Source organism: Hemicordylus capensis, chromosome 4 (genome assembly GCF_027244095.1).
Source record: "Hemicordylus capensis ecotype Gifberg chromosome 4, rHemCap1.1.pri, whole genome shotgun sequence".
In the NCBI taxonomy this organism is placed as follows: Eukaryota; Metazoa; Chordata; class Lepidosauria; order Squamata; family Cordylidae; genus Hemicordylus; species Hemicordylus capensis.
In genome coordinates, this window is record NC_069660.1 from 225051937 (window position 1) to 225067393 (window position 15457).

At 43.0% G+C, this 15457-nt stretch overlaps 1 protein-coding gene across 16 annotated transcripts in view; it reads right to left on the reverse strand.

Annotated features, from left to right (window-relative positions):
* Positions 1-15457, reverse strand: part of ZNF236 (zinc finger protein 236) — a 121620-nt gene that overhangs the window by 20446 nt on the left and 85717 nt on the right. For all 16 annotated transcript variants that reach the window (XR_008306411.1, XM_053247167.1, XM_053247162.1 and 13 more), the window contains 3 exons: positions 7004-7162; positions 5676-5854; positions 4995-5123 (listed from right to left, as the gene is read on the reverse strand). Coding sequence is in view for 15 of the 16 variants with exons in the window: in XM_053247167.1 (XP_053103142.1) it covers positions 4995-5123; positions 5676-5854; positions 7004-7162 (467 nt within the window). In the remaining variant the exon portion in view is untranslated. The remainder of the gene's footprint in view (positions 1-4994; positions 5124-5675; positions 5855-7003; positions 7163-15457) is intronic.

Genomic DNA, 15457 nt, shown 5'->3' on the forward strand with positions numbered 1-15457 from the left:
CTGATTATAGTTTACCCGCACAGCATGGGATTCATTGACTGAGCAGGTAAGTCAGTCTTGTGTTGAAAATGCTGCAGCGGGGAGGTACGGGTGGGTCTCATGACTGACAACGGATCATCTCCAGATAATAAGTTACAGGTAAGCAAACTGTCTATCTGGAAGTGATCCATTGTCATCATGAGAAATGGTTGATTAGCTAGCTTCCCCCACCCCCCGGTGGAGGGTGCAGCCATTTCACCCACTATTGGAGAACCCGTTTGAGTACTTCTCTCCCAAAGTTGGCTTCCACAGCCAAACGCAAGTCAACAGTATAATGTTTGATGAAAGGCAGGTGCGACGACCAGGTAGCCGCAGCACAGATGTCTTTAAAGCAGAGGCCAGATAAACGTGCAGCGGAAGCAGCATACGCTCTCATGGAGTGTGCTTTGATGAGTCTTGGAGGTTATTGATTCTGTAACTTGTATGTTAGAAAAATAAGCTCCATCAACCAATGGGAAAGCCTCTGTCTGTAGACGGAAAGACCTTTATTCTTGCCTTTAAACAAGACAAAGAGCATCTTCGTCCACCTAATATTCGCTGTACGTTTCAGGTAGTAGAAGAGACAACGTTGTACATCAAGGGAATCTAAGGCCTTGTCCAAGCGAGACTCAGGATTTTGAAAGAAGGAGGGGAGAACGATATTCTGATTCAAGTGGAAGTCTGTAACCATTTTAGGCAGGAAAGTCGGGTCGGTATGCATCACAACCCTGTTAGGATAGAATTGTGTATATGGTGCATCTGCGCGCAAAGCAGTCAGTTCGCTCACACGCCTGGCGGTAGTAATCACTATCAAAAAGGCAGTTTTAAGCGTTAGGTAACGTAGACTGGCTTCATGAAGAAGCTCAAAGGGAGCTTCCATTAGGGAGGCTAGAACCAGGGAGAGACTCAATTGTTCCGTAGGAGCACGGATGGAGAAGGGAATAAAGATTATTAACACCCCTCAAAAACCTCTTGCACATCGGGTGCGAGAACACAGAGTGGTCTTGCCAGCCGGCATGCTTAGAAGAAATAGCTGCAAGGTGGACCTGAAGGGACACATTAGCTAAGCCAGCATCCTTCGGGCTAGTGAGATACAGGAGGATCTCAGTAGAAGCTTTCAGTGGCCGAAAGCCATGGTCCTTTGCATACACCTTGAAACACTTCCACTTACTTGCATAACTCTTTCAAGTGTAAGCTCTTCTAGAGTTGAGAAGGATATTCTTCAATAGCCAACCTTCCAGGCCATGAGCCGCAAGGTTCATAGAGACAGGTGCAAAATTTCCCCCGCGTCTATCAACAGCAAGTCCGGTTCCAGAGATAGGTGAGAGAAGTTGCCGTTTGTCAGTCTGAGTAACGACACAAACCAAGTTTGGTGCAGCCACCAAGGTGCTATTAAGATGGCTTGAACGTTGTCGCGTATCAGCTTGCCAACTACCCTGTTGAGTAAGGGTAGAGGGGAAAACAGGTAAAGTAGGTCCCCCCTCCCCGTGATGTTGAAAAGCATCCCCTAGGGAGGCATGTCCAACGCCCGCTATTGTGGAAATTTCTTGTTCATTGCCGAAGCAAAGACGCCTATGTGGGGAAGTCTCCTGTTCTGTATAAGACGGTCCAGGCAGGATTGTTTCAATTCCCATTCGTGATGTTGCTGTCCATCAAAGGTCCTGCTGAGATCGTTGTCCAAGATGTTTTGCAGCCCCTTGATGTGAAGAGCTGTCACGAAGATGTTTCTGGAGATGCACCAAGTCCATAGCTGGGAACTTAGGAAGCAGACAGACTGGGACACTGTGCCTCCTTGGCGGTTCACATAGGCTATTGCCATAGAATTGTCCATCAGTAACTGCACAATCGAATTTTGTCCATCAGTAACTGCACAATGCAACATGTGCACACACACATGGTACTTCCAGCTGAAAATGGGGGCAGGGGCAGCAGGGAGGTACTCCGCTGCCCCAAGAATTTTATTTTTATTTTTAAAATGAGCACCGGCGGGGAGGAAGCGGTGGGAGGGATAAGTGCACCCCCCACACCCTGAAAGAACCAACCCCCCCACCGCCACCGAACCTTCGAACTGCGCCACATTCAAACCAGTTCGGAGGCCTCTACAATGGCCTCTGAACTGGTTCGAGCACATCCCTAGTATATAGTCTGAACTGGCTGAAGTCTGGACTTAGCCCAGTTGACTTGGATCCCCAAGTCATGCAGGAGATGAAAAGTGAACTGGATATGGATTCCAATTTGCATTTGTTTCTGTGCACTAAGAGCCAATTGTTGAGGTATAGGAAGACATGATTCCTCGAGTCCTGAAATACATGATAAAGTGTCTCTAAACGCTTCGACGTAGGGGCTGATGTTTGCAAGACGTCCCAGGAAATTTTAGCCACCTTGACTATAACAGGCAACATAGGCAATGCAATCGGCTGTGTGGATTGCACGGTTGCCAACATTTTATAGACAGGGTCCTGTAGGTCAACAGCAGGATGTTTGATTTCAGGTTCAAGCATCTCCACCATTTGTTGTATCATCTTAGTCCATGGTTTCAATTCTTCATTGGGAGACGTGGAAAGCCTTGGAGGCCCATCCAAAGGGGGATCAGAAGGATGTCTTGGTGTGTCACCGTCGCTGTCCATGTCAGAAGATTCAGAGGAATCGTAGGAATCTCCCTCAGAAGACTCCAAGGGCTCAACTGGGCAGGTGGAGCCTGTGGATGGGCAGGTGCAGGCAGGTCCAGAACTGGCAGCTGAGGAGGGGGCTTCATTGGTAACGTGGGTGGCATTGGTGTCATCTGAACACACTGGCTCATGAGCACAGGTGGTACAGGTGGTTTAGGAGGCAGCATTGTCAGAGGCTGGACAGGCGGCACACACTGTGGTGCAGGAAGCATAGGCTGATGAGGTAACATGCCTTGCAGCATCCGCTGAGTTTTCCATAATTGGAATTCTGCCCAATCCAACTGTGCGGATGGGGAAATATTGTGCCTAAACCCACAGGCATGAATGGGGTCCTTTGGAGGTACCAAAGGAGGCAACACAAAGGAAGGCGTTGGTTTCAAGGGCAAAGCAGTGGCAGGTGGAACAATCGTTGGCACTGTATAGGTGGAAGACCTGGCTCCAATCCAAAGTGGAGACATCGAAGGTGCCTTCGGAATGGGTACATCGTCATTGACATCAGCCTCGGTATCCGAACCAGGAGTGAGGAATCCCTGGAACATAGAACCCGAAGATGTAGTCGTGGCGGAGTCCAAAGCACTCAACAGGGACTTGTCAGTACCCTCATCTAACAAGGCATCGTCTGCAGTATCAAAGAGCCTAAGAGGTGATTTCAAGGGTGTCCTCGCAGGCAAGAGAGACAGCGGTTTATGCTGCTGCAGAACAACAGCAGCCGTCAGAGAAGACAGATTAGCATGGTGCAAGATGCCAGCATCGATACCGACTGTCGACATCGAAGTCGAGGGGAAGACTGAAGTAGTTGGAATTGGGAAAACTGGCGTCAACATCGATGCCGAGATGGCAGTAGTTGTTGAGACTGATGGGGTGGTCAGAAGCACTGAACACAACAGCGTTGAAAGAGGCACAAAAAGACCAGCCCCTGTATCAGAGGGTGGCTTCGACAGGCTTGACGACGGCACCGGTGGTTGATATTGGACTGTCGATGGCGAGGGCATCCTCGACCTCGAAGAATGAGCCGACTTCGACTTATGCTTTTTTTGGAGGCGGGAAGTCGCTATCGGAGGCCACACAATGTCGCTTGTGCTTTTCATGCCTGTGGTCATAAGACTTGGGCTTCTTGAAGACAATCTTCTCGAGATTGGCTTTGAGACAGGTTTTGAGACTATGCACACAGACCCCGGGGCAGACACAGAAAAAGATCGCTGTTGATTCCAGCCTCGGCGTTGGCAGGACATCTCTGTAGAGAGTGGCTCTGAGGCGCTAAGAGCGATTCTTCAGCATCTGCTTTGAAAAGGATCTGCAAATCCTACAAGAAGCAGGGACTTGTTGCTCTCCCAAAAAGAGTAAACAGAGTTCATGTTCATCAGTTGAGGGAGGTTTCGCCTGACACTGAGAGCAACGCTTAAATGTCATTTTCTTTCTCAGCTATGACTTTTCCCGATGGCAAAGCCATGGAAGGGAGTCTTCAAGTCCGAATCAAAGTCCCAAGAATAGTCAATCTACAGTCTGAAGTCAAAGTATCGAAAGTTCAAATATCTAAGAATGAAGTCCAAGGAAAGATGAAGAATAGTTGAGGTCACAGTCCGAGTTAGCACTAGAAAATCTGTCCAAAGTAACACTTTCTTTTCTAAAACTGAGGAGCCAAGAAAAGCAAGGCACGGAGCTTGTGCACAGCAGGGAGGGGAGCCAGAGAGGAGCTAGTTAATCCATCCATGGGTCTCTGCGCAGGAGCAGTAACCCATTCCCTTGATGACAACGGATCTCTTCCAGATCTTACTCATGTAGTACTGTACACATCCGATACTTCATTTAAACCAGGGCCTTAAACAGTGTGAGTGTGTGTGCATGCGCACATGCATGCGTGTGTGATGTTAGCAGGCCAGCACAACTTGTGTCTAGGTTATGGATCTCTGGCATGCTAGCAGTGCTCACATAGGCAAGGCAAACCAATTTAAAGGCAATTTTGGGGGAAACAGCATCACACAGGTAAATCCTGGCTAGCTCAGCATGATGTTTAAGCTGAGACTTAGATGGCTTTGAAAAGAGATTACAAAAATGCATACCAATCTGGTCAGCAACAGCTATGGAGAAATGGAAAGTCCAAAATAATTCTGAATACGATGCTTCACAAATTCTTCTTGAAAAAGTAGAGTTCAGCTAAATATTGAGTCTCAACTGTTATTTCTCAACTATTAATTAGATTAAATTAATTAGGATAAGAAAATGTGAAAAGGTTTTTCCTAATGATAGAACACAATGTGAACATGCTTTGTGTCTATATGCAAGGCAAATTTATAAAAAACCATTTACCTGATATGCTAGTTCGTCATGGTTTGCAGATGTTGAATGTGGTGTATGACTCACTAGTATAACTTGTGAACTTGAATTGCTTTGTCCAGTGAGAGCCGAATCTGTGAGTAAAGCAGGAAATTGCTGCCCCTGCCAAGAGAAAATTAATTTGGCAATTTCATCTAGAGGAAAATAAAAACTGTCATAATCAGTAAGGCTATAAACCTTAACATAATTGTGAATGTCTCATGATTTCAGAGGGTAAATGGCTGACATCCTGACTAATGAAGCAGGCGTTCTTCGAGGGACTGCAAGGGACTGCTGGCATCCCTCAAGCAAATCTCCCATTCCCTCTGAGTGTGTACTGTCTCAAAAAAATAAATAAATGAGAATTTCTCAAAAATAATAGCAGTTGACAAATTGATTCTCAAATGCTGGCAGCAGCAGATGCACCACAAAGTCAATGGGAAAGTAACAGGCAAGTCATCTGAGGACAAAAGTCAAAGAGGTTCAATTTAAGAATTTTGTAGCACATCTTAAAAATAATATGACTTTGGAGATATTAAGAAAGTCTTAGGAAATCTTTTGCAGTAGTTAATAGCTATCTAAAGCTGTCTTCAGGCTTACTTTCTCCTAGTTTACAACGGTAGTTAACAAACATTAGGAACAGAACAGAACAATTTTCCAGTAAATAACACCAACCTGCGATGTGATGTTAAGTGTCACTGCATCAAGACCGGCAGATAACATACTCTGAGTATCAGCCAAAGTCAGGGTGACACTACCATCTCCCCCTACTCCAGGAGATGACATTACTAAATTCTGAGGTGGTTGAGACAGGGGTGGTGTTGAAGGAAGGTTTCCACTTGATGCATTTAGCTCTGTAAAAAGTACAACATTGTAAAAGTCTAGATGTACCTAGACATCTAATAAGGTGTCTTACTAGATTAAATGTGCACACAATTCCAGTTTTAACAGAAATAATTCCAGATTAAGAGAGAGTCCCTCCACTATTTAATGAACGGAAGTTTAAGATCAAAAACGTTTGTTGCTATGTATACAAGCATACAGTAATTTTTCAATTATAATGCACTTTCCTTCCTTTAATAACAGCCTCAGTCCATGATGCATATAATACACGGAGATATACATTTTAGGAAGGGGGAGTGCATTTTTAAAAGTAACAACTGCTTCACCGAGACACTTCGTTCTTTCTTTACTCCTCAAACATGCTCCTGCTCTCTACTACAATCAATGGACTTAAATCAACTCTGAATGACAGGACATTAATTCCAGTCAGTGATCTGCTTGCCTCCCCATGTCAAGGTACCGTGCACTTTAGAATAAAACTACTGCTCAACTTCAACCCTCTTGCAGATGTTGGCCTACAACTCCCAATATCCCTGGCTACTGGCTAATATGGCTGGGATTATGGGAGTTGTAGTCCAAAAAGAGCTGGAGGGCCTAAGTTGAGCAGGCCTCTGTGTGTAAGCAGCAAGAAAAGTCTGTCAGCAAGAAAACTGTTTCTGGCTTTCTGTCAACACAAGCTATAGAATTTGTACTAACTAGCAGTAGCTCTGCTTGTCTAGGCAACACAGGAGCAAAGAAAGGGAGAACAGAAACAAGTCTAAGTTTGGTAGGGTATATAACAAATGGAAACAATGGTTTCGCTCCATTTTCTTTTACAAGTTAGTGCTGCGTACAATACAAGGGGGTTTATTACAATTGGAAAATAACATATTTCTTATAAATACATGATTGTCAATCTTCCACAACAAGTGCTATGTACACATATTAATCAACACAAATGTGGTTTGTTAATGACAGGCTGGGATAAAAACATTTATATCAAGCACTTGAAACAACATATTTTTGTGTAACACTCTAATGCAATTTTTAAATGGGGAAATTAATAAAAAGGAGAAAAAAGTACTAAAAATACTGGCTTAGACTAGTTTTTAAACTAGTCATTTAAAATTGATAAAAATATAATATAAAAATATACTTGATTAAAATTATAGAATGCATACCTGAAGTACTGTTGAGTGCTGGGCTCTGAGACAGGAGCTGATCATTACTTATTGTTAATGTAGCACCTGCTGATTGATTACTAATAGTTGGTGCTGCCAGTCTTAAGTTTCCATTTAGTTCACTACCACCAGAGGAATTGTGCTGAATAAGATCTTGCCCTAAATGGGAAATAGAATCTATGATCTACTGAATATTTTTGTTTCTTTGAATATAAGGGTTCTTTTAAAATAGCAAAACACACACAAAAAATACTTGTAATACTATCAAAACATCACGTTATGAACCTATCAAACCATAAAAATTACTTTCACTAAGTTAAACAGATATCAGAAAGAAACACATAAAGTTCAATTAAAACAACAAACCATAGATGGAGTTAGATATGCCAAGGTATGCCTGGCAGATATCCAGACCAAGTGTGCTTCCATTTGTGCATGGGTGATTTTGGCAAAAAACCTCAAAACAAACCTTTCCCTCTGCAGTCATCTGTGTATCCAAAAATAAGAATCTGAGGGTTTTGCAGCCCTCAAAGACATATTTTTGGAAGACACAGGGCACTTCTGAGGTCAGACATGATCAGCGAAAATCACTCTTGTTTCACACACGCTTCTCAGCTGTATCCTTGGTTGGCTAGATGTCAGCCAAGTATATTATGGTTTTCCAAGGCCAGCTATTGTTATCAACAAACACCATTGCCAGTTATTCATAAATATTATATTTGTTATAAACTAGTCAAGAGAATATGCACGAGGGAGGAGGAGAGGAGTAAGTGTTATGTAGCAACTCTGAAACTGCAAATTTTGTTTTATCCCACACTGAGACCTCTCTATTTCCAAATGCAAATTTCTTCCTAAGTTCAACAGCTCAGGACCTCTGACTCTTAAAATAATTGTAAGATTACTTCTCAAAAGGCCTTGGTGGAGAACGTGGAGGACTGAAAATTCTGTTACACACAGCGGTAAGTGGTTTTTCTTAATGACTTCTGATTTTATTCATGTTGAGCTGGAAGATGCCTTGAATTTGTCATGGGTAGTTCTGAACAACACAGAAATCTTGATCATGTGAATTACGCTCCGGAAATATGCGATGAAGTTAAACACACACACACTGCTTACCTGTAGCAGGTGATATTTTGGTAATACACATTGACTCATAAAAAGGGTTCTGCACAGTAACTCCCGCGGAAGAATCTTTCAGCAACTGAAGGTGCTCCATCCACCACACGCGAGGCATTCTGGTATCTTTGGTGGTTAGAGCGCCTGTTACTCAGTTTCTGATCGACAGCTGATATGGATTGATGAGTGTTGATGGGTGAAGTCAAGTAAGTCATTAATTCTGTGGAGGCATCCTAGCAGCGGGGAAGGCAGGGCAGGTTTTGTGAGTGAACATGGATCACCAAAACATCACCCGTTGCAGGTAAGCAACCTTTTTATCTTTTAAGGTGACCCGTGTTCCCTCACAAAAAGGGTGATTAACGAATTCACCTGAATGGTGGTGGGTATAGGATGCAGCTACAGCACCTTCTTTAGAATTGCCTGATCAAAATTGGCCTCCACCACTGAGTGCATGTCCACAGCATAATATCTCATAATAGGGAGGTCCGAAGACCAAGTTGCTGTTTTGCAAATGTCCATCATACTTATGGCTGACATATGGGCCACACCTTGTTTATTGTAACATATGAAAATTAGTTCCACAAGCCAGTATGACAGTCTTTGTCTGGAGATAGGTTGCTCCTTTTTCTTTCCTTTAAAAGGAAACAAATAGTCTACTGGATTTCCTGAAACTCTTTGTGTCCTTTCCATATAATATAGCATGGACCTCCTGACATCCAAGGAGTGCATTGACATCTCCAGAGGAGCAAATGGATTCATGGAGATAGAAGATAAAACTATGTCTTGAATTATGTGGCAGTCTGAGACAATCTTGGATGTAAAGGCTGTATCTGTCCTTAAAACAATATTGTCTGGAAATAATATTGTGTAAGGGGAGTCTACCCTAAGGGCTGTTAGCTCGCTGACTCTCCTTGCCGATGTTATGGCAACCAAGAATAGTCTTTAGAGAGAGTAACTTAAGTGAAGTGGAGAGCAGAGGTTCAAATGGAGGCTCCATTAGCATAGAAAGGACTAACGAGAGGCTCCAGGGTTCAATAGGCTCTCTGACTGGGGCAAATAAGTTATTGATCCCACTCAAGAACCTATTTGAGCTGGGATGGGTGAACACAGAACATGCATCCCACCCAGAATGTCTTGCTGAGAAAGCAGCCACATGGACTTTTATGGAAGCATTTGACAGGCCTAGGCTTTTTAGGTTTGTTAAGAATAGGTTTAGGTTTGTTTGTAGGGATCAAATCCCTTAGTTGCTGCATAGTGTATTAATCTTTCTCATTTATATTTATATTTATGTCTTATCAATTCCCTCCTTTTGTTTATGATCTAAAAGTTGAGCCTCCAGGCTATCAGGTTCAGCACTTGGATGTTGTGGTGGAAGACGTGACCCGTCTCTTTGGAGAACAGATGTTGAGGTTGTGGGAGTTGGAAGCACTGTCCTTGTGATAGATGAAGCAGGATTAGAAACCATGGCTGTCTGGGCCACCATGCAGTGAGTAGAATGCACACTGTGTCCTCCTAATGTATCTTGCTCATTATTTTGGATAATGGGGGAAAGGAGGGAAGAGGTTTTGCCTCCATGGCATTTGGAAGGCATTCTCCAACAAGTCTTTCCCCAGACCTGCTCTGGAACAGTAACGTTTGCATTTCTTGTTGTTTTGCGTCGTGCATAAATTGATCAGGGGGGTTCCACACTTTTTGAAGAGGTTGTGGATAATCTCCTGGTTCATCGCCCATTTGTGCTGCTTGGAGAAGTTTAGGTAGCTGCTGAGAGTCTCTCCTAAAGTGTTGTCCACTCCATTGATGTTTAGAGCTGTTGGAGGTACACCATGGTGTATGCTCCAATCCCATAACTGAAGTGCTAGATTGCAGAGGGATAGTGAGACTATCCTTCCTTGATGATCAAGATACACAATTGCTGTTGTATTGCCCAGGAGTATCTGTACTGTTTGATTTTTTAGTCCTTTAGAAAGGATTTTAGTGCATGTAGTACTGCTAGCAATTCTAGGAAGTTTATGGTAAAGAGAGCTCTGCTGTGGGGTCCATTTTTCTTGTGTGGGATACCGCACACAGTGGGCTCCCCAGCCCTTTAGTGAGGCATCTGTTATAACTGTTATCGATGGAGCTGAAAGTCTGAATGGGACATCTCCCGATAGTGTGAGCACTTTGGTCAACCACTGTAGGGACCAAATCACCAGTGGAGGAAGAGTGAGCCACATATTCTGACTGTCCAAGTTTGGTCTGAACATCTATAGAAACCAAGTTTGGAGGCAATGCATCCTTAACATTGAATGGTTCACTGTGGCTGTGCAAGAGGCCATCAAATCTAATAATCTCTGAATAGCACATACCCTTTGTTTTGGATTTGTTGTGAAGACTGAGATTGTGTGGACAATCAATAGCCTTCTGCCTTCTGGGAAGTGGGTCCTTTTTGTCTTGTCAAAAATATACAACTTGTCCCTACAATCAGGCTCTGTACCAGAGGACTGGAAAGTAGCCAATGTGACTCCAATTTTCAAAAAGGGGTCCAGGGGGGCTCTGGGAAATTACAGGCCGGTCAGCTTAACTTCGGTGCCGGGTAAATTGATGGAACGCATACTTAAGGACAAAATTGTTAAGCATATAGAAGAACAGGCCCTGTTGAAGGAGAACCAGAATGACTTCTGCAAGGGAAAGTCTTGCCTCACTAACCTTTTGGAGTGCTTTGAGAGTGTCAAAAGGCATGTGGATAAAGGGTATCCAGTTGACATAGTATACTTGGACTTCCAAAAAGCTTTTGATAAAGTTCCCCACCAAAGACTCTTGAGTAAACTTAGCAGTCATGGAATAAGGAGACAGATTCATGTGTGGATCAGTACCTGGCTGAAGGACAGGAAACAGAGAGAGCAGGACTAAATGGACAGTTTTCACAATGGTAGAAAATGAGGTGTGTCCCCCAGATCAATACTGGGACCAGTGCTCTTTAACTTGCTCATAAATGATCTAGAAGTTGGGGTGACCAGTAAAGTGGCCAAATTTGCAGATGACATTAAACTATTTAGGGTAGTGAAATCCACAACTGATTGTGAGGAACTCCAAAAAGATCTATCCAAACTGGGGGACTGGGCGACAAAATGGCAAATGTGGTTCAAAGTAAGCAAGTAAGCAAAGCAAAAAACACCAGCTTCACATATACGCTGATGGGATCTGAGCTGTCGGTGACTGACCAAGGAGAGAGATCTTGGGGTTGTGGTGGACAGCTCATTGAAAGTGTTGTCTTAGTGTACAGCTTTGGTCACCATATCTTAAGAAGGATATTGTAGAACTTGAAAAAACTGCAGAAGAGAGCAACCAAAATGATCAGGGGCCTGGAGCACCTTCCTTATGAGGCTAGGCTACAGTATCTGGGTTTCTTTACCTTGGAAAAGAGGTGACTAGGGGGAGACATGAGCGAAGTGTATAAAATTATGCATGGAGTGGACAGGGTAGACAGAGAGAAATTTTTCTCCCTCTCTCACAACATTAGAACCAGAGGTCATCCCATGAAACAGAAGGCTTGGAAATTTAGGACCAACAAAAGGAAGTACTTCTTTTACACAGCGCATAATTCATCTATGGAATTCCTTGCCATGGGATGTGGTGATGGCCACCAGCTTGGATGGCTTTAAAAGGGGCTTAGACAGATTCATGGAGGACAGGTCTATCAATGGCTACTAGTCTGGTGGCTGTGGGCTATCTCCAGCCTCAGAAGCACAATGCCTCTCAATACCAGTTGCAGGGGAGCAACAGCAGGAGAGAGGACATGCACATACCTCTTGCCTGTGGGCTCCCCAGAGGCATCTGACTGGCCACTCTGTGAAACAGGATGCAGGACTAGACAGGCCTTGTGCCTGATCTAGCAGGCCTGTTCTTATGTCTCTCTGTCCAGGATAACACCTATGAATTATATTCTTTTTGGGGTTGTAGGTTTGACTTCTTCCAGCTTACTCTGGTATCCATTTCCAGCAAGAAATCTAGAATATATTGTACTTGGAAGACTAGGGTGTCTTTGAACTCTGAAGCCAATAACCAATTGTCGAGCGATAGGAAAATGAATATGCCTTGTGTTCTTAAGTGTGCTACTACAGTACTCATGCATTTTGTAAACATATACAAAACAGCACCATAGAAAGGCCAAAGGGCAGTATTTATTTTTGTAATATATTTATACCCCACCCCTCCAGTACACTACTGCTCAGGGCGGATCACAACATTAATAAAACAGATTCAATCTATCTGTAAAACATGACTAATAAAATTAAACAAGTTAATGTAAAAGCTCAGGTTAAAATGACAATAAAATTACATTTTTTTTAAAAAAAGTTTCCAATTAAAAGTTATTTAAAAAGCTAAAAACTGAGAACTATACAAACTAAAGAACCTAGCAGATATAAGCAGCAGATAAAACACTTAAAAGCCTCTTTTAAAAGATGTGTTTTTAGTTGTTTCTTAAAAATACACGCAGTACTGCGTACTGGTAGAATTTGTGTCCCAGAGTGAATATTAAGAATTTTCTCTGACTTGGTCTAATCCCTATATGCAAATAGGTGTCTTAAGCTTAGCGTCAAAAGCCATTCTTCCTTGGCTAGTAAGGGAAGAATGCCCTGCAACATTATCATTCTGAATTTCCTTATTTTCACGAATAAGTGTCATAGGTCCATCATGGGGCAGAGGCCTCCATCCAGCTTGGGAATCTGAAAGTATCACGAGTAGAAACCTGTCCTTTGACGTTTTTGAGGAACTGGTTCTATAGCCCCCTTTTCCAGCAAAGACTGGACTTCCCCTTCCAATTTAGGAGTATTTTATTCCAAAGAAAACGGGAGGCTGGTGAATTCTGTTGCATATCCTGTTATACTTCTCAACACCCATGTATCTAATGTTATGAGATACCATGCATGTGGAAAAGGGGCAAGTCTGATAAGGGGCAGTGTTGTCACTCGAGATAAATTTTGGACCAAGGGGTCAAATACTTTGTGTTGATTGATCTTGTTGCTTTGTTCTTTGCTGCTGTGTCTAATTCTGACCAAAGGTTTTCTTCCAATTGTATTTGAATGACATATTACAGTCTTTCTGGTCAGAATGTTTATATGGGAATTTCTGCCTGTGGTAACCCTTAAATTTTGGAGAGTAGGAGTATTGTGATAGAGTAGAAGTGAAGGTTCTTGCTGTATAATGGGACTTCATTGTCTCATCAGTCTACAGGCTGAAAATACCCTCACCATCAAAAGGTAAAATTGTCTATTTTGTCCCTTCATATCAGAAAGAAGGAAAGTCGATAGAAGCCCTGCATGTCTTTCTCAGGGAGACTGTGCTTGCGATGCTATGAGATTCTGTTTCTGTAAGGCGTTTGGGTAGTACTTAATTGCTATCTTGTGATGTCAGCAGATCTGGCAAGAACTGTTTTGAATTTGTCACATAAACCTTTTGGTGCATTCTTTAGATCATCCTTAAGGGTGTCCCATTCAGGATAGTAGTACTTGGCCATACAGGTCATACAGTTGGTTATCTTAATTGGCAAGCAAGTTGAGGAGTAAAATTTGTGATCCGTGGTATCCAGCTTTCTTCCCTCTTCATCTACCGGGGCTGAGTGCTTCTTGCCTGATTTGATGTTCATGTAACAATCCACCACTGAGTTTGGTGGTGCATGCTTAAAAAGAAAAAGGGCACAATTCTTTCTGAATTCTGTAAAGGCTTTCCAGTCTCTTTGATGTGGAGGAAGAGGCTGATGGTATTTCCCATGCTGATTTTGATTTTTTAGTCAAGACACTACCTGAGTGGAAGAGGAACTGGCCATGAAATCATACACTGGGTCTTTCACTTCATGTGTTGGGAGTTTTTAACTCTAATCCTAAAACCTTTACAATCTCCACTACCTGGATTCTGTAAGATTTTGTCTCTTCTGTTGGTGAGATAGATGGTTGATTGGCTACATTTTCATCAAGAAAAGGATCTGAAGGATTCTCTGTTTGCACAGAATCTCCCTCAGAAGATGAGGAATCATAATCATCATCTGAATTTTCTTTTCTTTTCAGGTGATTTCTCTGAAAGAGGAGGGGAGTGATGAATAATTTCAACATCAGGAATATCAAGGTGAGTTCAATCAGACTCTTCAGATACTTCCTTTTGAGGAGGCTGCATAAGAATTGAAGGTCTCTTAAATGGAGAGTCTTTGGTAGGCTCGGTGGATTCAGGAGGATCTTTAGTGGTATTTACCCTCTCAAGATTACCTCTTAATCTATCCTGGATTTCCACAGTCTATATTCATCAAAACTGTAAGCAAGTCTAGGTGATGTTAGACAATATGGATCTCTGAAGCATTTAAGACCCCGTAGATAACCTGGGTCTAAAACTCCCAGGCAACTCCAATATTCCACAGCACATCCCATGGATGAATAATGTGGAGAAGAATGGTGGTACCTTTCCCTCCAATGATAGAATGGCATATAGCAGTGAGAGTACAAAAGTTTCACCCTTGCTGGGGATGCTGAGGGAGTCTTAGGGACAGGCATGGCTTCTAATTCTTGTTCTGCATCCAGTGCATGCATAGAGAAGCAACTGGTGGAACCTTATGGAGTGGAGATAATAGAGCCTATAAGCAACCTCAAATTCCTAGAAGCAGATTTGTCCCGTCCTGGTATACTCGAGGAAGCTGCCTTGAAAGAGTGATGACCTGTACTCGAATCAAACCTGTTGTCATGGTTTGAGCTAGTTGGAGGATTATCAGGTGAAAAGTCCACAGCTAGAGGGGAAGCATTAGAGGTGCCAGCTACAGTTTTCTGAGGAGTAAATTGTTTCACTTTGATCACTGACGCTGGGGCAATATGATGTCCACTGTCAGTCTTGGCACTGATGGCATCACTGATAGTCAGGGCGACTGATTCTGAGGACAGTGCCAGTACCGAGTTCAATATCGAAGTTGATGCCGATGCAACTGGAGACTTTGGAAATCTTTGCTGACCTTCCTGGACAGCAGATTGGGGTGGGGGGGGTGGGGAATAAAAGGACTTCTCCGAACCTAATGTTAAAAATTCTGTGGATGAAGTTGGTTTTGAAGTATCGCTGAAGTTCATGATACTTCGAGCTTGAGTGGCTTTCTTATAATGCCGGTGTCGAGGATCTTTGCTGACAATATAGGGCTTCTTGAACAATGAGTTTTCATGCTCTTTTTCAGAGTGATGTGCCTGAGAGTCTGATCTCGGTGAACACTTTGAAGTCAACTTCGATCCCGAGGGTTGACAATCAACTGACATAGAAGATGCCAAAGTCGATGGTAGCAGCAACCTTAGCATCAGTGTTGGAGGTCTCAGCATGCTCACATACAAAGCC